General features: G+C 47.2%; 1 protein-coding gene across 3 annotated transcripts; it reads right to left on the bottom strand.

Moving 5' to 3' along the window:
* Nucleotides 1–3,407: 3,407 nt before the first annotated feature.
* Nucleotides 3,408–22,422, bottom strand: rab10 (RAB10, member RAS oncogene family). 3 transcript variants are annotated; one of them, XR_009708804.1, is made up of 7 exons: nt 21,727–22,422; nt 8,083–8,143; nt 6,938–7,076; nt 6,407–6,496; nt 5,491–5,592; nt 4,863–5,024; nt 3,408–4,762 (listed from the first exon to the last, which is right to left on the bottom strand). XR_009708804.1 is itself a non-coding variant. In XM_061243284.1 (6 exons), exons 1-6 carry the CDS (start codon nt 21,851–21,853, stop codon nt 4,938–4,940), a joined length of 606 nt encoding a protein of 201 aa, XP_061099268.1. In that variant the 5' UTR covers nt 21,854–22,422; the 3' UTR covers nt 3,408–4,937. The 3 variants fall into 3 exon arrangements, 1 of the variants encoding a protein (XP_061099268.1); XR_009708805.1 differs by having other exon boundaries at nt 3,408–4,670; XM_061243284.1 differs by having other exon boundaries at nt 3,408–5,024.
* Nucleotides 22,423–27,754: the final 5,332 nt, after the last annotated feature.

Genomic DNA, 27,754 nt, shown 5'->3' with positions numbered 1-27,754 from the left:
GGGTGGTGGGAGCTTCGACCTACTCAAAAGTCAGTAATGTCAGCTGTCTGTAGCCAACAAAGCGCACTTACACGCCCACACCTGCATTCGCGTCGATAACGCGCACACATAACTGACCACTGACAGCTAGGCGCGTGACTACAGGCCACGTTGCGAGCAGAATGAAGCTCGTGCTCCGCGGCATCATGGAAAACGGATGATAGGGAAAGCCGGACGCGTTAATGTTAGCAGCAGCTCCTAGCGGGATGCGTTCCCTAGCCTACCCTGTGACTCACGTATGTCACGTAGCTGCCATGGGAATTTTGGCAAGCAGACCCCGCCGCGCATATGACTGTGTTCTCGCTGTCATTGTTCATTGTGAACCAAGCAGTCTCACGACAAATGTGCCCAAAAACGAATAAAATAAAAATCGAGAAAAAGGTAGCCGCAATGTGGATGCGTTTCCTTACGAGAAGCCGTTCAGCCAAGCCCTCGATCTCGCCCCAGGGATCTGAAGCAGGGCTAATGTTATTTGAAGGAGGCGATGTTTATTTGTCCTGCGCGTCACATGGCCACAATTAATCTACACTCTACATGGGAGCGTTTTAAAACGTCCCTTGGAGTCCCGATAGGACACGTTTAGGAAGGAAAGCTGTGTGTGTGTGTGTGTGTGTGTGTGCGTGCGTGTGTAATAACGAACCGTGTGGACCACTCCTGTGCGTTGGGTGTTGATATGACAGCCAATCAGCAGCAGCAATGCCTGGCAGCTGGAAGCTGGTACAATGTTGTGATGTGTCTTTGTCCTTCACAGTTAACTTGCACGACCGTGTTTCCAAGTACACATACACTCACTGAGCACTTTATCAGGGACAGCTGGTCACGTACTAGCAATGCATAACATCATGCAGGTATCAGGATTACCAGGAGCGTCAGTTAATGTATCTCACAAACTGCTGATCTCCTGGGATTGTCATGCTGTCTAGAGTTTACTCAGAATGGTGCGAGGTATGAGAGGTCAGAGGCGAAATGGCCAGACTGGTCGAAGCTGGCAGGAAGGTGACAGTAACGCAAATAGGCTAATTACAACGGTGGTATGCAGAAGAGCATCTCTGAACACACGCGTCAAACCTCCAAGTGGGCAGGCTATACTAGCAGAAGACTTAAGTCTAAAAAAATAAGACTAATAAGCACCTAAGTGCCCAATGAGTGTAGGTCATTACACTCAAACATATCACATGACCTAGGTGTGGAAGGTACGTTAAAATGATACGCTGCACGAGGCAATGTTGCTGCGTTCAAAATATCACCGTTTTATATTATCACCATGAGTTGGTACTTGCTGACCAACTTACTCTAGGCCAGGACTGCCCAGTCCTTTTCGGAGATCGACCGTCCTGTTGCTGTGTTTGCGTTTCAACCCTAATGTGGAATACCTGGTTCTACTACTTATCAGTTCAACGAAACTCCTAATTACTTGGTCGGCAAACCTAGCTGTTGAATGAAGTGTTCTTTGTTTGGGTAACAATGAAAACCTACATGATCTCCAGAGATAGGGTTGGGTAGCCCTGCTAGGCTAACTAGCATGTTGTGGAGATTAGGGAGGTGTTGCAGCAATAATGTCTGTAACAACCTGTCAGCTCATTGTCCCTTCCACAGAAAGAGATTAAATAAGTAAATACTCACTAAATAATACGGACACTGGCCTAAGTCCGGTAGGCTACACGTGGAACAGAATTTAGTGGCGTACACCAAACGGCCAGTCGACCGACAGCGCAGGAAAATGAAACGTTAGACTTAACATTATATGCAGGGTCCATAGTTCATCAAGTATACAGTGAGCACAATAATTAATTGGACAGTGATTAATTGAAAAGTACCTAATAAAATTATGGACAATGGTCAGTGTAGGTAGGACTTAGGAAGTTAAGGAAACAAGGGTAAATATCTGTTTTTAATAGGGAAAGACCTTTCGCGTTGTCACGCTGTGCCTCTTTGGGTGGAAGACAGGAAACCCCGAAGCGGCTCCACGGCAGCGTCGTGCTTGAGATTTGGTGCCCTCTGCTGGAGAGATTTTAAATCGCAGGGGAATCACTTAAACATTTTTTTGGCAAACGTGAGGTGATCTTTTATGTTTCTCTGGTCCTTGCACCGCTCACATGGAGACCATTTTTAACCAATCGTTTTCTAATCCTTAAAGCCGAGTCGAGCGAGGCCTGCAATTCCTTATATGTTCCTCTGGGTTCTTCTGCGGCTTCCCAGATAACTTATCGATGCGGAAGAGGAATTTCACTCCCGGAAAGATAAACGGTTAAGAACACTGTTCCAAGTGTTCTCAATTCGGCGATAACGGCTCTCACTGCGGTTCGGTCGAGTCCCAGAGCCTTAGAAATGGCTTCCAGACTGATATACTTCAATAACTGTCGTACTCACCTCTACCGGAATTCCATTCGACTGCGGCAGTGTACTACTGGTCGAGACCTTTCAGCCTACTTCACATTGCCGGAAAGGCTCTGTTTTATTGACGTTTCAACAGAGATGACACTAATCAAGCCAGGGAGTGCCTGGCCTAATTTAACAATTATCAATTAAATTTGGTTAATTGGTTGAGTAACTACTAACAAGGGTCATTACTATTTCACACAGGGACAGTTTGTGTTGATTACTTTTCTCCTTAAAGTGACTGAAGGTAAATATGAGAGTGGCTGCAGACGACACTGAATGCCGTTATTATGGTTTGTATAAAGCAGCAAAATTAGAGAAATCAAATGCATTGCAATATACATTTATATCAGTCTAAACATCCCCACAAACATTTTCTTTGTGGGGATTAAATGGAGTTCAATTCATTACCAGACACTGAGCAATTGGCTCAGGGTCCTTGATGACATCAAGAATTCCCTGATACATAGGCCAATAAGTATTTTATCTAAGTTTCATTAGATTTTTAGTCGTCTTTCAGGTTGTACGTCTTACATATAATTTACTGTGACAATCTGAAACTTTTGTGACAAATATGCAAAGAATTGAATAAATCAGGAAGGGGGCAAATAATTTCATGGCACTGAACAGATTATCTATGGTTCTGTGTACATCTCTTTACTGTAAAGAGCATCTATGGTCCCGTGTAATAAAAAGCACACACAAACATGCATACACACACACCGTATACATCATTTACATTCTGCATTGCTTCAGAATGTTCTTGTTTGTATGAATTTCCTTTCCAAAATTAAAAGAAAGACACAGAGGACCTGTTGTGTGGGTGTATTACACTCTTGTTATCCAGCATCTAAAATACAAATTAAAAACCGTTTTGTTATAGCAATAATATCAACAATAACCCAGCTGAGATGCACACTCTTGCACACACACCTGCCAGATCACTCGTGTACCATAATGGATAAAAAAAAAAAGATAAACCACAAATGTTAACTTAAACAAGCTTATTTTTTAATGGATCTGCAAAATTGTTTGAATTTCCAAAGAGAACTATTCAAACTACCCCTCCCTCCCCCGACATCGAGTAAATCACTGCTAGTTCTTCCTTTTTAAGAACAACTTGGTAAAACTTACAAAAAAGTTTTCCAAACCAAAGAAATTAGCATGCAGGAAAAAGTAAAAGGAGAATAAAATAAAATAAAAAAAGTAAAATAAATCATATTGAGAAAACAAAACCAAAAAAAAACAACAACATTCTCTTCGGTCTAATACAAGAAATTCAAACGTTTCTGCACTTCCTTTTTAAAAAGTTTAAATCATATTGACACTGTCGTGGAGAAGCGATAAAGAATTTAACATTAAACTCAAATGATTAACTGTCAATGACACCACAGGAGGCGGTGCTTCTCTCGCCATGGTTACGCTCTCGCCATGGTTACGCTCTATCGCCATGGTTACACTCCCTCAACTGCATGTAAGGCACAGGACAAAATTAATCCCACCAATAAAGTTTGAGCAAGATCGTCACCCAAGTTCCATCTCCTCACGGTCGTACTTTGTATACAAATCGCAAATGACCAAGTACAGTTATACACAACAGATATCCCACTATTGTACAAAATTGTTAATTCTACACATGGTGGCGGTTTCGTACTGTTGGTTTTGTTTTTTGTCATAACCCGCCCACCCCATCCCATCTTGATTCCGACCACTCGTTTTGGGCAGTTTGAAACCACACGGAGTTGAGGTTGATCAGGAATATCGACTAAAATAACAACCCAAACAATTACAAAACAAAATATGTAGTGGTGAGTTGGACAAAACGTTTTTTTTTTTTTCCTTTTGTATACTTTAAAATAAATGACAAGAAACTTATGATTTCTCTTTTTTATCTTTACATTTCTGAAATAATTATACTGTCAGCAAGCAGTCACAAGTGGAAGAACGAAAGGGTTAAAGTGAGCGAGAGAGAGAGAGAGAGAGAGAGAGAGAAGGGGGATGTTAGAGACAGAGGTGGTTTTATTTCCAGAAAACAGCACGGAACAGCAGAGAACGAGGGAGAGATGGAGGGATGAGAGAGGAGTGAGGGAGTGATTAAAGGGAGGAATGACGGAGGGGTGGATGGAGAGAGGGACAGACGGAGAGAGGGAGAGGAGGATGAGAGGTGAGTGAGTGAGTGATGACAGAGGGAGGAATGACGGAGGGGTGGATGGAGAGAGGGACAGACGGAGAGAGGGAGAGGAGGATGAGAGGTGAGTGAGTGAGTGAGTGATGACAGAGGGAGGAATGACGGAGGGGTGGATGGAGAGAGGGACAGACGGAGAGAGGGAGAGGAGGATGAGAGGTGAGTGAGTGATGACAGAGGGAGGAATGACGGAGGGGTGGATGGAGAGAGGGACGGATGGAGAGAGGGACAGACGGAGAGAGGGAGAGGAGGATGAGAGGTGAGTGAGTGATGACAGAGGGAGGAATGACGGAGGGGTGGATGGAGAGAGGGACAGATGGAGGAGAAAAGGCGTTCAGCTGCAGCACTTGCTCTTCCATCCCGTGACCCCACCCCCACTGCTGATATCTACATTCTCACTGTTGGGCTCCTTTACCGGCGTCTGGAGAGAGGGAGAGAGAGAGAGAGAGGGGGGAGGGAGGGGGAGAGAGAGAGGGGGGAGGGAGGGGGAGAGGGAGAGAGAGGGAGGGGGAGGGAGGGAGAGAGAGAGAGAGAGGGAGAGAGGGGGAGGGAGGGAGAGAGAGAGAGAGAGAGGGAGAGAGAGAGAGGGAGAGAGAGAGAGAGAGGGGGGGGGAGGGAGGGAGAGAGAGAGAGAGGGGGAGAGAGAGAGAGGGGGAGGGAGGGAGAGAGAGAGGGGGAGGGAGGGAGAGAGAGGGAGGGAGAGAGGGGGAGGGAGAGAGGGGGAGAGAGGGAGAGAGAGGGAGAGAGAGAGAGGGAGAGAGGGAGGGAGGGAGGGAGAAAAGAGCAGTGTCAGACTAACAGGTGACACGCTCAGCAGGTTAAAACATCAGTATAACTGTAAACAGAAACAGCCTGCTATAGGGTGAAAGTGTCAAGGTAACGCCTACCTTTCTTAGAATGTCTTCCGCTAACGTGAGGAAGGCCTTCTCGATGTTGATGTTCGCCTTCGCACTCGTCTCGAAAAACCTAATGCCGTGTTCCCTCGCGATCTGGAGGAGGAGAGGAGGAGAGGAGAGGAGGGGAGGAGGAGGAGAGGAGAGGAGTGAATACCAGCGATCACAGTCACCCCGGGGTTCATCCCCACATCGGCACGGCTCAGTTAACCCTTTATTGTCCTCACCAAGAAAAAGAAAAGAAAGAAACATTTTGTTTCCTTGACCACTTTTGTTCCTAAGGACATCTTTTTTTCCCCTGTTACATTTGAATATGTAGACAGTGGAGCAGAACATTAAAGTGTTTTAACCCATTAAAGCCATGACTGTGGCAGTGGGGGTATCGGCCCCAGTCGGGGTGGGGCCACACATGGACGTGATCCGTGGCTCAGCACCGGCAGTTTAAAAGCCGGCCCATGATAATGAAAACCAGACGCGCGGAGCACAAGGTCGGTGCGCCGCTGTTTATGTAAGACGAGCCGGGCTGGACGTTGTGTAACAGCCACACAGCGGATCAGGTGACTGGCGGCCATTTTGGGTTCGCGTCGTCCGAAAGTAAAATCGGACGCGACGCTTCTCTGCGGTTTCGTGCGCCCGTAACTGCAGCGCACGTTCCCGGGCAGGGGCACAGCGCCGAGACCGGGGGCGTGTAACCCGAGAGGTTGCAGGTTCGACTCTGGACGGGGCGATGTTATTCTGAGACAGAGCAACCCGAAACGCTCTCTACAGCAGGGCGTGTAAATGTGGCCACAGGAGAGCCGGGCACACAGTGGGCAGGGTTGGGAGCATTTTCCGCAAAAAGCTTTCCGGAAGGAAAGGTTTGAAAAGAACGAGGGATGAAAGGAGGGGTGGACGGAGCGGTGAGGCGGACCTGTTCTCCCTTCGCCTTGGGGACCACCCTCTTGTCCTCCATGTCACACTTGTTCCCGAGCAGCATCCTCTCCACGTCCTCGTTCGCGTGCTGAAAAAAAAAAAAAAACCAAGAGACGCGTTAGTCGCCCAGAGATGGCACCTTCACTTCCTGCTGGGTCTGAAGAGAGTTCCTGTCTGCATTAAAATGCACTCTGTCTCAGAAAGTAGAACAGGACAGAATTCCAAACAAGCGATCTCTGAACAAGGTATTTATTAAGTAGACCAATCCGGTGTACAGGTCTACCGAATAAAGCTGAGTGTATAATAAGAAACATGAATGTATTGAATATTATTCATTATCAAATTAACATTGTACTATCAGCTGAAAGCCAGAACACCCCTGAAGGAAAAGGTCAATTATCAATAATTTAAACCTCACAATCACAGCTTCCACCCTGTCCCTCTCTCCCTCTCCCTCTCCCTCTCCCTCTCTCTCCCTCTCTCTCTCTCTCTCTCCCTCTCTCTCTCCCTCTCCCTCTCCCTCCCTCACCTCATCGATGTTCCTCAGCCACTTGCTGATGTTCTCGAAGCTCTTGGCGTTGGTGATGTCGTAGACCAGCATGATGCCCATGGCGCCTCTGTAGTAGGAGGTGGTGATGGTGTGGAAGCGCTCCTGTCCTGCAGTGTCCCTGTGGGGCCAGACGCAACGCATCAACACACACTCACTCAAAACACACACCGCTCTTGTCCTGCAGTGTCCCTGTGGGGCCAGACGCAACGCATCAACACACACTCACTCAAAACACACACACTCACTCAAAACACACACACTCAGACTCAAAACACACACACTCAGACTCAAAACACACACACTCAGACTCAAAACACACACACACAGACTCAAAACACACACACTCAGACTCAAAACACACACACTCAGACTCAAAACACACACACTCAGACTCAAAACACACACACTCAGACTCAAAACACACACACTCAGACTCAAAACACACACACTCAGACTCAAAACACACACACTCAGACTCAGACTCAAAACACACACACTCAGACTCAAAACACAGACTCAGAAAACACACAAACTACTCCTACGGGGCAAAAAAAACATCACAATAAACCCCAAAACAAAAAACTGTAACCCCCTGCACCCCCCCCAAAAAAAAAAAAAAATCACTAAATCAAAATGCACCATTAACCCAAAAGCAAAATGCACACACACACAAAAAAACAAAACTCTTTGTATTATGACTGTGATTACCATTTACACTGCCAGAGAAACTGCACTAGCTTATTCCTTCCACAAGGGGGAGCCATCAGAGTTTACAAGAGCCAGACAAACCACCAGTTTCATATCATCGCTGTTATTACCATTAACCCTTAGTTAACTTAATGGCGTCATCGTTTTACTCAAGACACTAAGACAGGCTTGTTTCCAAAACATTTGTCACTCAATTAAAGAGTCTGTTCAAGATACAGTGGGAGCTTAATCTATCAACATCTTCTTCAGTCCGGAACTACTTCTCTGTTTAATTACCATTAACCTGCCAGCGAAACTGCAGTGCCACAGTCTCCACAAGGGGGAGCCATTGTTTACATGAGCCAGGCCCAGCAGGAGAAAGTCTGAGCTAAAATCATATCGCCCTCCCTTCCCAAAGAAAGTCATAAAACGCTCACCATATCTGTAGTTTTATTTTCTTTCCTTGTAATTCAACGGTTTTGATCTTGAAATCAATTCCTGCAAACACAAACAGAACAAAAGACACAAGAACTTAATACAGCATCTTTAAAATAAATGAAATGTAATTAACTGAACCGGGGTTAACAAGTGCAATGCGGCCGTTTAAGAGCCTGGCCGCTTATGATGTCATGCAGAATTTTCACGCTGGCAAAATTCTGCTGCTGGTGACATCATTCAGAACTCTGCAGCACTAAAAGCAGAGTCTCTATAAATAACACACACTCAGGCCAGCCTGCGTGATAGAGCGGTCTCCTAATTCAGGGTGACTCTGGACACACACAAATATACTCTCACACACACACACACGCCGGTGTGATTGACCCGTCTCCTAACTCAGAGTGACTCCACACTCACACTCTCTCACACACACAGACAGACAGACAGACAGACAGACAGACACACACACACACACACACACACACACACACACACACACACACACACACACACACACACACACACACACACACACACACACACACACACACACACACACACACACACACACACACACACACACACACACACACACGCCGGTGTGATTGACCCGTCTCCTAACTCAGAGTGACTCGGGACAGACACAGCAGAGCGCTGAAACAGGGCAGCGATTGTCAGCACCGAACAACATCGCCATGGTGACACAGCCAGTATCCCAGCATCCTTCAGGAGCGACGCCAGCACTCCTGACAACCAGCTGCAGCCCTTAATCAACATTGTGCCACGTTCAGAAACAGCTACCCTTCCACAACAATGAATCAACAACAGAGAGGAGGGGGGAGAGGGAGCGAGACGGAGAGACAGGGAGGGGGAGAGAGAGGGAGAGAGAGAGAGGGAGAGAGAGGGAGAGAGAGGGAGAGAGAGGGAGAGAGAGGGAGAGAGAGGGAGAGAGATAGGGAGCAGGAGAGGGAGAGCAGTAGAGAGAGGGAGAGAGGTAGAGATGGAGGGAGGGTGAGAGAGAGAGGTAGAGAGGGAGGGAGAGAGGTAGAGAGGGAGGGAGAGAGATAGAGACGGAGGGAGGGAGAGAGATGTGTGAATGAGTTCATGAAGCACACGGAGGTCTGTGCTGGTTTCACACAGCCTGGAGGCCGCAGAATTCTCTTTAACGGCAGGAACCGCTAATTTCAGCAGAAACACCAACCGAGAAAGGCCAACAGAGGGACCATTGATATCGCACAGAAAAAAACAACCACAGTGACTGGAAGTGGGGAACAGGCGACAGGATTTCACTGCAAGTGAACAATGATCTGTTTATGCTGCATTTCTTTATGTTTATTTGATTTTTTTTAAATGTTGATTTAGGAGAGAGGCCCACTGATGAGAATCACCGTTATGCGGCTGTTATAAAAAACAACTAAAATTTCCAATCCCATTTTTTTCCATTTCTCTCCATTTCCTGTGTAAAATCAGCACGGTCAGGACAATCAAGAGCGCAGCAGGGAAACCCTGCTACCGTACGGTCACAGGAGGTGTCCAAAAACACACGCCACATTTCAGACAAGGCTGAGAAATGCCCCTGTCCTGGGGGGCTGTACTGTTGTATTAGTACTAAACCAAGTAGGGGGCGATCCCCTCTGGAGCAAAGTGGGGTTAAGGGCCTTTTAATAGGACTGTTTCGATGCATTACTCCTTACGCCCACTAGGGGGGAGTGAAGGGACAGCCTCTGTTGCTGACAGACTTATTCAACAGGCAGAACGCCCACCTCAGACATGTAATCTGCAGACCTGCAGGGTTCAGTACAGAGTATATCCACCGCTCAGAACAGCCCGTTCTGCAGCAGTGCTGATCACATGCCCCTTCACCAGGGATCATCAACTCTGGTCCTTCAACCTCTGGTTCCCTTTTCTCCCAGGAAATTAACTGAACAATTTTAGTGCTACTGATTGGCCGGACAGTCTTCACACCTGACTCCCAGGTACAGGGAGGGTGGAGAACCAGCAGTTCTCGGCCCACGAGGACCGTGATTTGAGGATCCCTGTTCTACTGTTGACGGGGAGCATGATTCGCAGATTCACACACCACTAGCATCACTGATATTACATTAGTTATTTAGCTGATGCTTTTTTCCAAAGCGACTTTGTTGATTAGACCAAGCAGGGGACAATCCCCTGGAGCGATGTGGTGTTAAGGGCCTTGCTCAAGGGGCACAGATCTTATTCTGGCTACACTGGGGCTGGAACCACCAGCTTTCCGTGTCCTAGTCAGGCACCTGAGCCGCTGGGCTACAGGCTGCAGTGAATGCAGAGCAGAGGGAATTCCCAGTTCAGCTCTGCGTGACGTCTGCGGCGGGTTTGGATGACATTTACATCGCAAATTCCTGGGTCAGACGCCGAGGGGAACCAACACTCGGGAGCGGTGCTTTGAGTTGAGCGAAGAGCGTGAGATCACACCTGCGGGTCAGGTGATTCACAGGCAGGATGTTGGAGTTGGTGAATCATATAACCGAGCTCTTCTCCCGACAGGACCGCCAACTCAACCCGGACTGCAACCCCACCCTCAACCCCACCCTCAACCCCCCAGCACTGCCCATGAACCCCACCCATGAACCTTAAAGAGTCTGGTTCCTAACGAGCGTTCTGTCCAATTACCGCACCCGGGGAGGCGTCAGCGTGCGTCCGCGGTGGGGCGTGGGCCGAGGAGTGCACCGTGACGTTCCTGTGAAAAGCGGTTATGCAAACGAACTGGATCCGGTGTCCAATCTGATGTGGATACAGGTTACCACCCGATACACTGTTACCACGGCGATTTGGCGGGCGGTAGGGCGGTAACTTGGCCACAGTTACCGTGGCCACGCCCACACCTGAACGGGGCAGCCTGTAGTCTAGTTGGGCACATAACTGAGACCCAGAAGGTAGGTGGTTTAAGCCCTGGTGCAGTCACGATAAGATCAGTGCAGCTGTTGGGCCCTAGAGCAAGGCCCTTAACCCCACGTTGCTCCAGGGGGGGGGATTGTCCCATGCTTAGTCTAATCAACTGAAAGTCGCTTTGGATAAAAGCAGCTACATAACTGATGTAACCCGAGGTTGGCCCATCAGGATGGGCGCTGGACGGAAAACCCGGAGCGGATTCCTGGCAGCGGATGACGTGACTCCACGGTCTCGTGCTTTCGGGTAAACGGCGGAGTCACCGACCACCCCGCGTTTCCACATCACTCTCACTTCCCCCGAGCGCACGGCTGGAGGAACTCCGACCGGCCAATCAGGCACGAGCGTCTGACCGCAAGCCCCCGCAGACCCAGGTCACATGCCTCTGTTACTGCACCAATCAGCAACTTCATGCCTTTCCACACGTTTCAGGTTCACGTGCACCCCCAGAAACCCCGTTCACACCAGCGTTTGGGTTAGAGCACCATCTCTGCCCCCTGACCCCTGACCCCTGACCCTGATTGACTCACATCACAGCAGAAGCTTCCGGTCCTCCCCCTCAAAGTGCTGACACGGGATCAGCTGACCCTCCCCAAAAGGAAAGCGAAACTGGACTGGAGATCTGCACGCAGTCAACGTGCCCCTACACAGTCTGCTCAGTCTGACTGCAAGCACAGCACTGGATCTCTGCACCAGACCTGGCTGAGATACGTGATCCTTTTGGATTCAAATACTTTTCTGTACCCGATGGATCTCGCCCGGAGCAACTGAGCCAACCAAGAGCCAACCAGAAAGTGGGGTTTGCACTTTGAGAGAGCATTCCAAAGCACCAGACAAACTCTGCGAAGTAAAAGCATAGGAAAGAATTTGAATGGAAAACAATGACATATTTCACCCAGGTCTGGTGTGGGGGAGTGGCACAGAAGACAGTGCTGAGGTTTTTGGGTGTAGGTGTGTGCGTGTGTGTGTGTGTGTGTGTGTGTGTGCGTGTGTGTGGGGGGGGGGAGCAGAACCGGAGCTGGAGCAGAACTCCAGAGGAATTTGGGCAGCTGAAACTCGAGCTCCCAGGCCTGTTCATTCAGGGAATGAGGACAGAGCTGGGGTGGGGGGGGGCACGATGTGGGGGGGGGCTGCTGATGAAGCAGCTCTTCCTCCTGTGAAGCCTGCAGCTCCTCTTACACAGGGACGCACCTACACACACAACTAACGCTAATGCTAACCCTACACACACACCCAACTCTACTAACGCTAACCCTACACACACACCCAACTCTACTAAGGCTAACCCAACACACACACCCAACTCTACTAACGCTAACCCTACACACACACCCAACTCTACTAATGCTAACCCTACACAAACACCCAACTCTACTAATGCTAACCCTACACACACACCCAACTCTACTAAGGCTAACCCAACACACACACCCAACTCTACTAACGCTAACCCTACACACACACCCAACTCTACTAATGCTAACCCTACACAAACACCCAACTCTACTAATGCTAACCCTACACACACACCCAACTCTACTAACGCTAACTCTACACACACACCTAACCCTAACCCTACACACACACACACACCTAACCCTAACGCTAACCCTACACACACACCCAACTGTACGAACCCTAACGCTAACCCTATACACACACACAAAACTAACGCTAACCCTACACACACACCCAACTCTACTAACCCTAACGCTTACTCTACACACATACCTAACCCTAACCCTACACACACACACACACACCTAACCCTAACGCTAACCCTACACACACACACCGAATGCTAACGCTAACCCTACACACACACACCGAATGCTAACGCTAACCCTACACACACACACACCGAATGCTAACCCTACACACACACACACACACACCCACCTAACCCTAACGCTAACCCTACACTGAGGCTTTCCGATCACGTAAAACTCTGTGCAAGACAGACCTGGGTCAATTCCATATTTGCTCCGGATTCAAATACCTTTCTGTGCTCGAGTGATCTTGACTGATGCGACCGAGCCTGCCACTAGTGCCAGAAGGCGGGTTTTGCGCTTTGTAAGAATATCTCAGAGGCACCAACACACCAGACACGCTCAGTAAAGTGCAGAAACGTATTCGAATCCAAAACAACGCAGTACTGGACCCGGGTCAGGAGCGAGTCCCTCCGGGTGCAGGTGCCCGGGTCGAGGCCACGGTCGCCAAAAACCCGGCCTCCCCCAAGCCATCACACAGACCACAAAAGAGACAGGACTTAGAAGCCCGAACACCTCCCAAAACAGGAAATGAGAAGAGCGATGAATGAGAGGCCACTATTATTGCAGCAGTGCGTTTCCATAGCGACACTGCGTGATGCAGTCCGTACCGAGAGAGGAACGAAGGCAGGCAGCCCCCGTATCCAAACGCGGCTGCCAAGTCATGGACACGGGGAAAAAAAAAAAGTTGGAAATGTTTGTGGAGTAGCTGTTTAACGACGGAGGCTTGCGCGTCCTCACGCACTGCGGTGGGGGTTTCGGGCTTGGTCCTCCCCCCCCCTATGTGAAAAGTCTTTCGGACTGCGTCTCTATTTTAAGGCACTTTGCAAATAAAACAGAACTGAATTTAACTGTGTCCTGCACTTGTGCAAAAAAAAAAAAAAGTTCTAACTCAGCTGGCAGGTTAAATTGGGTGTTTTCCTACCCACAATCCTCCGCTCCTCTGTGTGACATTCCAACAGCTCCTTAAAGGGTTCCCTGGAGCACTGCTGTCAGAACCAGGCCCCGTCATGACTTGACACACACACACACACACACACACACACACACACACACACACACACAGGAATGCAAACGAGGCACCAGAACAAACCGTTTTATCCACGCGGAGCAGAAAGCCCAGCCATGCTAACCGCGTTAGCGTCGACTTGCGAAGTGCCGCAAATTTCACACGATGACCATCAACGGGCGGTCACAAGCTACTGAGCACAACCTAGTCCTCGCGGTGTTTAATCACGTCCGAGACTGGGCAAACCAAAAAAAAACGCCTGCCGTTTTGTTGTTCTCCAAGGGTTCCAATCGTATCTGGATGGTCACGCTAGGACTCGGAACCGTACTGTCCTCCAGGGCCCTCATCGCACTTGTCCCTGCGTTCGATCTGCACTCTGTACGTCGCTCTGGACAAGAGCGTCTGCTCAATGCCTGCTGTAGCATACTGCTCAGCCGTTGGTCACAGAAGTGGCCTCTGCATGAAAGGTAAAACAATGATTAATCATCACTAATTGTGCTCGTTAAGCTCCAAAGGTCATGCACCACTCCGCTGTCTTTTGGGTTTCTTGACGGTCGTCAAGTCATAAGAGCTGTGCTCCAGTTATGTGTCATTTGTTGTATTGATAAAAAATGAGGTTGCTCACTGCTCTGATCCACAGATCTGGGTCAAGTACCTACTTGTTTTGCATTCAAATACTTTTTGGTGCCTGATGGCTCTTGCCTGGCCCAACTGAGCCCACCAAGAGGACCAGAAGGTGGGGTTTGCACTTTTTGTATTGTTGGAGTACGTCATAGGCTCCAATACACCAGACGAGCTCAGCATTTGACCCAGATCTGCTGGAAAGATTCCCTCAAACTCAAGGCCTAATAAAGCACGCTGTCTCACACTGTACTGAAGACCCAAGCGTTCACATTGCACAGGATTAAACTTGCTTTCAAGTGACAAGCCATGAAATTCATCCGCTTTTGAAACTCAACCCATTAAATTAGAAGATACTCAGTGTTCGTTCTCTTAAAGCATTCTTTGCACGTTTCTGCGTACGCCACACAAAGGTTCGGCGTCACACTCGATCAGAGGTGCCCAAACACGTGTCCCGGAGAGAGCATGCAGGTTCATTCCAACCCCCACACACACACACACACACACACTCACACACTCACACACTCACACACTCACACACTCACACACTCACACACTCACACACACAACCGCACCCATCACAACACCAGCTGACTGCACCACTGAACACACCTTCAACCACAGATGAGGGATCTAATCGGTGAAATCAGCGAATGGTTGGGAATGCGTACTCTCGGCCCTCCGATTGGGCAGCGCACCGGATTTGGCGACGGGTCGCCGTGAACACACGCCGACATCCGCGTTCCGGCGGAGCTGGGCGGCGGCGTTGAGCGCACACACACGCGCGGAAGGCGCGCGGATACAGGAGCGCGTTATAAACGCCACACGGCAGGCACGGACCCGGCCGCAGAGCGCTTACCTAACGCGTGAAGCACGCAGGTTTTTCTTTTTTTCCCCGCAGATTCTTTTGGGGAAAACGAGTTAGACGGGTCCGGGTTTCGCAACGGCCCACGGCGAGGGCTCGCAGTGCAGCGCTGGGATTGTGGGACGTCGACGGAGAAATCCACAACGCCACGCAGCCCGTCAAAAAGCCCACGAAACCTCAACCGATCAGGCAGACACAACACCAACACTCGCCGAGCCGACGTCCTTCAGAAAGTTTAAAACCGTAGACGACCCCACTGTTCTGCTCCCCTGGGCCGGTCTTTCCTTTTAGCCTGTTACACGCTCCACGCAAGGAACGCAGGCAACAACGTGAGAAGCGACATTTTTTTTGTGCAGTAAATGCGTGGTGTGTACCAAATTTTGGAACCCCCAAGTCAAAGTGTTAGCGTTGGAGGTGCTAAATGCAAATACTACTGAACAAACGACTGCAAACCGAGAAGTAATCATTTCCGATGTTAAACTACAGTACAGAACGAGAATAGCTGAGGCTGCCACCTTACGGATTAGCATCACACGGGGCTGAAAGGGGTCGGTAAACGTGTGTGTGTGTGTGTGTGTGCGTGTGTGTGTGCGGTATGTAAGCAAAGAGCTTGCGTACGTCCCGAGTGCGCGTTGCCGTCTGAACTCCTCGCGTAGAGAATGTTCCAGACCTCAGCCTTGCGTGCATGTCCCGCTGGACTGTCCGGCCAGGAATGTTAACATTCCGGAGGGCCTCCGATTCCACGACCGGAATTCCTGCTGATGCACTCCAGGCGCTAATGACTAATGCGTGCCCAGTCCTCCCAAGCAATCCCAGAATGCACCTGCCCTCGAGGGGCCCGCGGAGGTGTTCCTTGTAGCGGTGGAGTGTGATCTTCACCCTTTCTGGACATGTAACTTACAGTAACAGCTACCAACAGACACACCCCAACACACACACACACACACACACACACACACACAGTGATGACATTAATTCTTTTTGAAGAGCATACAGTGGCAGTGCTTTTCCTATGGAAAGTGCTCCAGGCCTCAACTCTGTTTTCCAGTCCTCCAAGTCAATCCCAGAATCCATCGGTCCTCGGGGGGGCCCCCCCACAGAGGCCTTCCAGCCAATCAGCTTGGTTCTAGAGATAGAGCGCAAGCCTCACCCACATACCTCAGCCTCATACCTCCTCATAAGCTACACAGTAACCTCAACGTTGTAAACTTCAGATCAGAGTAAAAACACCCAAGCCATCGTGTCAGATTTCAACATTAAGCTCCGGTGATGGACATGTACACAAAATGAAGGCTGGTCAGAGGGGGGGGGGGGGGGGCAGGCTCTCACTGTGACCCCCCAGGAATGAGGAGTGGAAGCCGTGCCAGGCACCGCGACGGAAAACCCAAAACGCTTTCACCATCTTATCCGCTTTAATAATTAATTATTTTATGGGATAACATTTCCTTCTGACGCATTTGTGCATTGTGCTTCTACCCCCCCGCCCCTCCCCCACAACAACACACCCCAAAAGCCAACACAGTCCAAATGTGTACAGGAACCTGATGTTTGAGATCGCCTCGGAAAAATCTTGCAGATTAAGAACAGCCTTTCCAAACGGAACAATAGCACAGACAATCGAATGCTTCAGAATTCACACAAAAAAACATCTCTAAAACGAGGTCTAAAAAGATGGCCCACAATGCCCAGTCTTCTCTCGATCTAAAAGGTTTTATTTGAAGAGAACTTTTGCTGAAGCAACCAATCACTGTCAAACAAATATGAAGAAATAATATAACAGCAACATGCCGCATAATTTCTGCATCAAAAGTAAAATGATCGACATTCAAATCACTGATGTGTAACCATGAATTAGCTTCATCCACACTAAGCTTTGTTGTGCAAATGTGCAAAACCTCAAACATATAATTTAACACCGAGGGCTGGGACAGTTTAAACCTTAGTGCCCAACAAAATCGAAGAAGAATCGTAGAGAATCCCGATTCAAAACTGAATTTAGCCAAGAAATAAGCTTAAATCTTTGTCCATGAAACTGACCCCAAGTGTTTTAATTACATTTCTGCGAAGGACCCACAAATAAAGAGCCTCAGCACCCTTCTCCTGATCACCGATAGAACGCAGCTCCCCACGAGTCCCTGCAGTACACGTGTATGACCAGTAGGTGGCCACAGGCAGCAAATAAGAGCAGTCACAGCCCTGGAACGTCAGCAGCTCGGCTGCTTCCAGTAATAGAAATGGGGCGATGGCGTGACATTTAGCCCATTTATTACCAACACAAACCTGCTGCATCAACCCCAACCACATACTCAAGAGGGAAGAAGAATTGAGCAATAGAGTAATCTGCTGAAACAGCTTTAAAAAAAAAAAAAAACAGACCTTCCCTTCAGAATGACAGCTTATTTCAGGCTTGTAGAACCATTGAGCTCACGCCCACACACACACACACACACACACACACACACACACACACACACACACAACTCTCTCACACACACACAAACACAACACGCTCTCGCTCTCAGACAAACTCTCCAAACTCACCACTCTCACACACAGACGCACTCTCCCTCTCTCACACACACACACACACACACACACACACACACACACACACACACACACACACACACACACACACACACTCTTTTTAAGGACTGGACAGTGACAGTGCCTTTCCTGTGGCATGCCCAGCAGAGGAGGACAGTGGAGAGGGAAGTTTCCGGAAGGTGTATTTTAAGACACTGAGCACACAGTGCCTCCGTACACATGTGGAAAGTGGCATTACCGCCCTGTCAACAGCGAAACGAGCGGCCGACACCGCAAAAAACCCCCCGAAACCTTCTGCCCTGCGGCAAGCCTCACCAACACTGTATCTACAAACCATACACGACTGTGCAACAAACGAAAGACAGGGAAAAATCGCAATAGGGTTGGGGTTTTTTTTTCTCTCTCTCCGCAGAAAAGCTCGTTTACCTAATATTGTGTCATTGGGACAATACTGTCATACTTTGTGGATGAATCAGGGGGCAGATTACATCTCTCTCACACGCTTAGTGGAGGAGCCTCATCGGCTTCCCGACTGCCCAGTCTCTGGCTCCAAAATATACAAATGGCGGCGCCGGTAAACTTGAGCTCCACTTTCCACAAACCCACGGATAGTCAGGGGGTGACGCAACAGCCACTTGGTCCACATTTTTCCTACAGTCTACGAAGCCAACACACAAACACAGCCTGTGCAGGACACGGCTGCCCTGATAACTGGTTATTATTGTTACACCAATGTCAGCTGCACTGTAAGCTAATGTACACGGACGTGCCCTGCAAAAAGCCCACTACGCAGAGACTAAACTTCACATTCTATACGAGGCCTGTACACTTTGATCCCGGCTCCAACAGACTCGGACTGTTTAAAAAAAAGAAACTAGTTTCTGCCAGTTCTCCCGGCTTTTGTGTCAGCTCGTCAACTCATTACATCATAAAGCTTATACGATCACCTTTGGAACAACGCATAACCGCTCGATCTGGCAGCCACGATGGTGGTTTGGTCCGAAGTTATGGGCCGAGTGGCCTAAATTAACTGACGTTTAAAAAATAAAATAAGACATTAAAAAAAAGTGCCACACAATGAAAGGAGACTTGAGAAAGTACAGCTGAAGATGAAATATTTCCCTGAAACAATTACGTCAAATGAGCTCAACACTGTAATTCACAACAGAAATCCCTAACTGTTGTAATTGTTTCCAAATTGATGTGCTGTTATTCCCCCTCCCGGGTTGGGGAGTTTTCTGGCAACTCTCCTGCGCCTCAACAGGCCAGGTCAGAGTGACATCATGAAAAACAGCTTATTGCCATAGCTTGGTGTCAACAAACATGGAAACTCCCCGTCAGGTGCACACTTGGCCAGTTACTCGAGTTCATTTCCTTATTTTAAAAAGAGAGCCGGGTTCCCAGAACCCAATCTGGCCGGGGCATCTTCGCCCCTCTCCGTGAAGACCGACCCAAGGGCTGAAACTCAAACCGAAAGGCCGTTTGAAATGGCTCGAGCCAGAACCGCCCCCTAAGTACGGGTAAAGTCGGGGGTAAAGTCGGGGGAAAACGTAACGCTCCCAAACAAATTAACGCCTGCAAGACTCACCCGCATCGTGTGGCGAGATACAAGGGGTGTCCACGACACGTCCCGATGGCAAATACAACTTTAACAAAGATACGCACAGCAGCTACAGCACAGACTACACAGAGCGGCAGCTATGTTATGAACGGGCAAGTTTAAGCAGATGACATTTTAATAAGCGTTTCTCTTGGACATCACATCAGCTGCCAAAACCCCTCTCCCGACAACAAGCTGGCTGTAATTTCATAGAGAACACAGAGTACCGTGAAAATATATTAATAAGGTGAAGTAAACAACCTAAACGCATCCACGCCACAACTGGTGAAGCCATTTCCACTGTAAATATTATAATAGGTTTTTAGTATTTAAAACAGAGTGACTACCATCATTTTAGTCGCAGTACAATAGCAGATATTGTCCATATTTTAATGACAATATCTGGTATTGGCAATTACTTCGCCATGATAGTGAATAAGCTTGGTTTCGCACCTAGTACGAATGCTGCGAAACTGAAATTCTCACATGAATTTAAGGCACGTTAGCCTTGCCAGCAAATGGAGCGGTTTCATAAACAAGATTTATATGCAAATGCTAATCCTCGAACTTCAGCAACGCAAGCTGGTGACGTAAGAAATGCTTGCTGTTCCAAAGACTGCGGCGACTCGGGAAGAGCGGGATTGGACGGGCCAAATTAACCCACTTTCCACAATCCGACCGTACTTTAATCTTGCCGCCTCTTCACTTCAGTGTAAAGACATCAGTATAGAGGTTAATGTATAATTTGCGGATATACCGCAATGTCAGTCTTGTTTGCGAGTTGAAAAAGACGTCATGGGTCGGGACAGGCCACCAGGTTTAGTGGTATGTTAGAGGGAACAGACACTCCGTTTCACTAAACCCTGCGCTTACATTTCCAGCTGCACAGCGGAATCGCGTGTGAAAAATGTAAACTATGAAAGTTGCCTTGGTTACCAGTGTCTGTGGATAAAATAACACTGCAAATAACAAGTCATTGCAACAGTCGATATGCAATAAACCACTTAGCTAGCAGAATGTCACCGGTAATGGTCAAGACACTCATTTTGTAAAAGACGGCAGAAACATAGCCCAACAGGGAGAAAAGAGAACCTGTCCAGACAGGCAACTTCTTCACGGAATCAAGGTAAACAGAAGCCTCTAAACTGCAGAGTGGGTATTTAACTTACTGCCATACAGTGCAGAGTTCTAAAACACCTTCAAACCCAAATTATGGGAGACGCATATCTCATGTTCCCTAAAACGTACAAAATTATAAGCATACAAATGGGAGGCTGTATCAGCCTATTTAAAGCTGTAGTGGTGATTCGTGCGTTAACCTTAAGCCAGAAAAAACTCTTGCTCTGTACAGTTCAAAAAGACCAGGGAACGTTTACTTGTTGCAATAGGATACAAGCAACCATACATCAACGTCTGCCAAACATTCATGTTTTAAACAAAAACGCAGATGAACCACACAACTATGTACACTGTTAACTTGACAGATTATAGTTTCGTCTTTAAAAATGACTGTATTCCCAAAACTGGGATACATAAAATAAGAAACTTATTTGAAGCTGGATCTGCAGCTAGCAAGCAGAACTGGTTTCAGTTCTGAATTTCAAGGCGGGGCACTGCTGAAGTAGCTAATGTTAGCATTTAGCGAGGTAACTATATGGCAACACAGACCATTCTAATAATAATGGTCTTTAGAAAATATTGACCCGTCCTTCGGCCAAGACAACGCGTCCTGGACAAAGCTTATAGCTTGTGCCACAATATAAACGCATAAGCCAAATGACGCGATGTTAGCAGGAAAGCAATGTGCATTCTTGCCAGCTGTAGCTATAACTAGCCTAACTTGGGCCTCTTCGTTTATGATCATCGCGCTAGATGCCTCTCACCACAGCTACCGTTAGCCAGCATGCTAGTGCTAATTAGTCCACACAAAGCCGGTTTCTAGCAGTCGGGCCAACAAGCCGGCTAGCTACTTGCTAACGTCTTTATTTTAACCGTAAGATTTTATGCATCGTTACTGTCGCCAACAACCACGTCACCACATCACGTCAAAACGGTAGCTAGCTATAGCTACTGTCTCCAACAGAAAGGCACTGCAATTTCAGGCCGTTTCGCATGCCTGTACAGCTGGCTAGGTCTGAAACTAGCCGGCTAGTCGACTGGGGCTGCTGGTGCAGTTAGCATTAGCTCTAGCAGGGACATGGCTGGCTAACTACCATGACAGCTAACGCTAGAATATCGGACAAGTTGGAAAACTAAGTATCACAGTGAACGAAGACAAAAACGGTCAGGGAGTGTGCGGTGTCTCACCTATAGTGGAGATGAAGGTGGTGTTGAAGGCGTCGTCGGAGAAGCGGAACAGCACGCAGGTCTTCCCCACACCGGAGTCCCCGATTAGAAGGAGCTTGAACAGCAGGTCGTACGTCTTTTTCGCCATTTAGTATGCTGTGCTCTCAACCCAGTGGAGAAATCGAAAGAAATAAAAACCAACGTGGTTATAAATGAGCTATCCGATAAAAAAATAGGAATCGCTTTATTAAAAACCGATAGCCAATTCAGCTAACGTTAGCCAACTATGCTACGTGGTTTTTGTTTATGGTAAATGCCGCACGATGGCTAGTAGACTGTACAGCGAATGAGTCTTCCCAAATTTTAACAGTTCTCTTCACAATGAGAGGGTTTCTTGCTGTGTTTCTCCGCCCGATTTATTTTCCTTTTCCACTCTTTTTTCTTTCTCCCACACAGTCGGGACAAAATGGCTCCCCTCTCAGCCCGACTTTACTCTTTCTTCAAACTACCAGCAAGCTGATTCAAATTCTTGGCATACCCCCTCATGCCAACCCTTTTTGGGCGCGGAATCCGGAAGAATAAAATATCTTACAAAACTGCGAGTGTATATAATGAACGACCTTATGATTGCCCTTTTTATTTTTAAAAAAATATTTTGACGCTGATGCACAGACGACCGCCGTCGCCTTCGAATAGAGCCCACAAGGCGACACCCTAGATATCGTGGCACGCCTCGTTTCCGCCCATTGCCTCGCCCTTTGCTTGGGGATTGGAGTTTTCTACATGCCTTTCAAAGCGAATTCAGAGTGTGATTCGAGGGTGGCTCGGCCGTCAAGGGGCGAGTAGGCGTTTCTGCCGCTGAATTGTGGAAAGGGCAAATGTTACCGAACGAGCATTTCTGACATGTTGGCTCCTGTTGCGCAAGCGGCCGAGATTTTCACGCATCTGGCCTGTTGGAGCCAAAATGGCCGCCATTTCTCATGAGGCTTGTTATTTCAAGCCAAGCTGTGAGTCAATCTGAAGATGTCACCCGTAATGTATGGGACAGGCGTGGCCCAAACATAGCAATTTAATGTTATATTTATGACCCAAGATTATTGAACGGAATGGCGACAGGGTCTGCTGACTACTGATGTCCTTTCTTTTTGTTCTTGCTTTACTCTATATTGCCTTTGTTTTAATGCAATCGATAAAGCCCCAGTATTCTCTCTTCTTTACTTAAGATTTTATGATGTTAAGATATTATCTGGCGATGATCTCATAAAACTGGTCCGACTGTAACAAATTCAACCGACCTGCAAGCTTAAAAGAAAAACCTTCAAACCAGATGTCTGTCAGCCAAAATGTTACATAACATCAGGATTTACACAGAACCTGCCTAACCAATTAGACTGCTGATCAGGCTGTTGCTGAACCAGGGTGGCAAGTAATCTTCTTTCAGAATAAAAATGTTTTTTTACAAGCGGTTTTTTATTTTGTTTAATTTGGAATTTGCAAGGTGTTTGTCAGATAGTGTTTCAGAATCTCACACAGAAGTAGCTGACACTAACTTTGTGTTAATAATAATAATTAGTTATTTGGCTGACACTTTTATCCAAAGCGACTTACAGTTGATTAGACTAAGACAATCCCTCCTGGAGCAATTGAGGGCAAGGTAACAGCCTTGCTCAAGGGCCCAACAGCTGTGCAGATCTTATCGTGGCTACACCGGGGCTTGAACCACCAAACTTCTGGGTCCTAGTCATGTGGCCTCACCACTTGGATACAGGCCGTGTTAAGCAAAGAAAATGCTAAATACAGCTTGCACCACAAAGGCAACTAGTGAGCGACTGATTTAAATAAACACATTTAAATTAAGCCAGCCTATGTGGCACAGGAACTATCAGCTATAAGTTTGTAATGTCCAATACCATGTTAGTGGTTGTGTTTATACTCCATTTTAACCCCGTTTTCTCACCTCTGTCTAGTCCTCCATTCACATTTAGGCCGATGGCAGACACTGGTATCCAGAGCAGCTTACGTAAGTGCATGCACACAGGTTTAGACCACAAACAGGGCTATTTTGCAGACATCAGTGCCACAGCCAATAATAACAGTTGATACTTAATCTCAAGTTAGGTTGGTCGTTTTCAACAAAAGGAACATTAATTGACTTCCTGTGGGTGTGTGTGTACCACGTCAGCAAACGGTAACCTGAAGAATCGGTTGCCTTGGTGCTCTTGAAAGAGTATTGCGGCTCGATGTTTGAGCCAGCTCTACTGTTGATTTTAATAGGACCGAATGAGTCATGCACCACACACTGTACCTCCAATATCCACTACATGATGAGTCATCGGTTGCCTTGCCTTGCCTAACTTAGCTCTCGACCTCGATAACCCCTTTCCATGTACTGTGTATTTGATCCATGAAGACGGAAATGGCGTTTCAACCACAGGCCATGGAGCAAAACTGTAAATTGAATATTGTAAATTGGCACTGATTCGGAAATCTTCTGAGTTGTCAGATTCTACGAGGGCCATTGCAACACTTAAAACCAAGAGGTTCGGCTTAACCCAGCTGCCACATAGTGGCAATGGTACAACATTCACAGAACATTCCAGTGACATTACGAGAACATTTTGTGTTGGCTGCGACTGGTCCAGTGTACACAGGGTTCGGTGGCTGGGGTAAGTTATTGTTGTAAAGCACTTGGTACTGGCAGTTGGGGGTATTTTCGAAATCACCACCAGGAAGAATGGACATCTGAGGTGAGAGTTGAGACTTCCACTCAAAGCCGAAAGGCTGCAGTCCTGAACATTACATTACATTACATTATTGGCATTTGGCAGACGCTCTTATCCAGAGCGACATACAGTTGATTAGACTAAGCAGGAGACAATCCTCCCCTGGAGCAATGCAGGGTTAAGGGCCTTGCTCAAGGGCCCAACGGCTGTGCGGATCTTATCGTGGCTACACCGGGATTAGAACCACCGACATTGTGTGTCCCAGTCATTTACCTTAACCACTACACTACAGGCCGCCCTATGAACCCCAGATCAAACCTGTTATGCCATTTGGGCAAAGGATTTAACCACTCTGTTTTGTACACATCCAAGTGAAATGGATGTCAAATTAGCAAACAATAATTAAATGTTATTATTTCTTAAATAAGTACTTAATATAATAATAATAATAATAATAATAATAATAATAATAATAATAATAATAATAATAATAATAATAGATTCATCATAATAATCTGATTGAAAACCAACTCGGTCCTAAATCCCTTTGATTTCCAGGTCTTGTGGCATGCATCTCTACAAAAGCTGTGATTTGATCTTAGCTCTACTCATCTGTAGCAATAGCAGTGGTTTCCTAGCCATGTTAATGCACCTTCAGTAAGTCAACTAGGCTAAATGTGCCTCCTAAATGCCAAAGATTAACTCTGTAAATTATGGACCATCAAGACTAAGCAAAACAGAGTAGATGCAAGACGGTATAGGGGCATCTACGCCCTGCGTTAACGCACACCCCTGTATTTGCACAACACGGTGAGATCACGGCCACTGCGTCAGCTCCGTGTTAAGTGCAGTGAGTCACGTTTCAGAGCACCGTGAACAGTGAGAAAATGGTGTTACAGACGCAGCGATGGGATGGGATTTGCCCGGGCGTGTGGAGTCGGGTCCGGGGAAGAAGCCCAGAGACCCGCTACGGCCACTCCGTGGAATCCCGGACCGCCAGGCCGGCATTCCGAGGCCTTAGCGGGAATCTGGTCCGCCGCACTCGTCCCGAGCGACCTCTCTCAGGCGGTGACTCACGCTGAAGAATCGCTTTGTTTGGAATCCGAAATTTCTTGGCTGCTTCCTTCCTCTCGTCCCTGACGTGTTGGGGCGATGGTTCTGGGTTTAGGAAGTCGGCGCTGGAGTGTGTGCTGCTGGGGCCAAAGAGTCTCGCTGTAACACGCAACGCAACGGGAGAAGCAGAGCGAATTAAGGCTCACAAACTCTTATTGTGTGTGACGTCTTATGTGGTTTTGTGTGTGTGTGTGTGTATGAGAGAAGAACCTGTCTGCTTGTTAATGCAAATATTTAATCAGTGAATCATGTGGCAGCAACTAAATGCATAAAAGCATGCAGACGAGGTCAAGAGGATAAGCTGTTTTTCTGGGGAAGAGATGTAATCTAAGTGACTTTGACCATGGAATGATTGTCGGTGCCAGACAGGGTGGTTTGAGTATCTCAGTGGCTGCTGATCTCCTGGGATTTTCACGCACAATAGTCTCTAGAGTTTGCATAGAAAAATAAAAAAAAACATCTGTGTGCAAAAATGCCTTGAGGTCAGAGGAGAAGGGCCAGACTGGTCAAAGCTGACAGGAAGATGACAGTAACACAAATCACGTCACAACAGTGGTATGCAGAAGAGCATCTCTGAACACACAACGCTTCACTCCTCTTAGCAGCAGAAGGCCAATATAAGTCTAATAACTACCTAATAAAGTGCTCACTGGGTGTAAAAGTTGTGTTTTAAAGGGTCTAAGATTCTGCAGAATCTACTGTACCTTTTCTTGTTTCAGCAATTAGCAGCAAGTAAACTAAAAATATGATCATTGGACAACCACAGAACATGAAAATCACAATGAATGTAAAATGCTTCCCAGTCAAAAGCACTTCATGTTAACTGACCTTCCCAAGACAAGTGCTTGTTCATTATTATAAATCAAACATCTTCACGACCCCCACACTGAAACAGAGGCTGACCACAAAAATTACCAACATTTATCTTCAGTAACAACAGCAAAACATATTTCCTCAAACGTCCCTTGACCTCAAGTAACCAGACACTTATGTAACTGAGAACTTAGCCTTTCTGCCAGAGGCATACTCTGTTTACTTAATTAAAATAAGTTGTGAAACAAATATATAGACTTTAGAAAGTGCAAATGATTTACTTCTGGTTTTGAACTGAGATGTTCTAACAGACGATAGCCTTCTGGCTACGCAATCGTGGTTACAAAGGGAAACCCTTGTAGCAGTGTAACTTTCATTAGATCCATTCTCAGGAAGCAGGGCCAGGCTTACACTGATACACTTATTCTCAGGGCTGATGAGCAAGTGATCGCGTTACCAACGCAAGTCTCTATTTCATCAAAACACGCTTCCCCTTCACGGAATACAGAGGCTTGAGGGAAATGCTGCCCCCTACTGGTAGAGACAAATAATAATACAGGAAGAGAACACCAATGTGCTGTTTTGAAAAATTACATTTTTCATTCAATGTTAAATGTTATTATTATTATTATTATTATTATTATTATTATTATTATTATTATTATTAGTGGTAGTAGTAGTAGTAATAGATTTATTTAAAATAATTGAATTAATTTAAGTAATTTCATTCAATATTTAGCTATCTTGTAGAAATAACTAAGAGAGTATTTGAAAGATACCTTCAATTTAGCCAGCTGATGCTCCTTAATACAGCCCATATAGGTTACAAGTGTGCTATAAAGGGTATGAATAGGAGTGAGTGGTGTAGTGCAGACTGCTTGAGATCCCTTCCCTCTGTGTATATAGCACTGTGCAAAGTATTGCCACTTTCAGATATTGCAATATATTCATTCATTCATTCATTCATTCATTCATTCATTCATTCATTCATTCATTCATTCTCCTAACCCGCTTATCCTGAACAGGGTCGCAGGGGGGCTGGAGCCTATCCCAGCAGACATTGGGCGAAAGGCAGGAATACACCCTGGACAGGTCGCCAGTCCATCGCAGGGCACGCACACCATTCACTCACACACTCATACCTATGGGCAATTTAGACTCTCCAATCAGCCTGGCCTGCATGTCTTTGGACTGTGGGAGGAAACCGGAGTACCTGGAGGAAACGCACGCAGACACGGGGAGAACATGCAAACTCCGCACAGAGAGGCCCCGGCCAACGGGGATTCGAACCCAGGACCTCCTTGCTGTGAGGCGGCAGTGCTACCCACCGCACCATCCGTGCCGCCTGCAATATAGTTTGGTAAGTTAATGCATTTACAGTCATTTTCCATATGGGTAAA

This window comes from Conger conger, chromosome 5 (genome assembly GCF_963514075.1).
Source record: "Conger conger chromosome 5, fConCon1.1, whole genome shotgun sequence".
NCBI lineage: Eukaryota > Metazoa > Chordata > Actinopteri > Anguilliformes > Congridae > Conger > Conger conger.
The sequence above is the reverse complement of the archived record's forward strand: the minus strand, read 5'-3'. Positions and strand labels throughout refer to the sequence as shown.

What these genes read in the sequence shown, in the direction of transcription:
- rab10 (XM_061243284.1), bottom strand. Translation starts at nt 21,853, where the DNA reads ATGGCGAAAAAGACGTACGACCTGCTGTTCAAGCTCCTTCTAATCGGG. An exon ending in CACCTTCATCTCCACTATAG is followed by an intron (nt 8,144 to 21,726) that starts GTGAGACACCGC and finishes TTGTGTTTGCAG; the next exon opens with GAATTGATTTCAAGATCAAA. An exon ending in CCAAGGCGAAGGGAGAACAG is followed by an intron (nt 5,593 to 6,406) that starts GTCCGCCTCACC and finishes CTCCTCCTCCAG; the next exon opens with ATCGCGAGGGAACACGGCAT.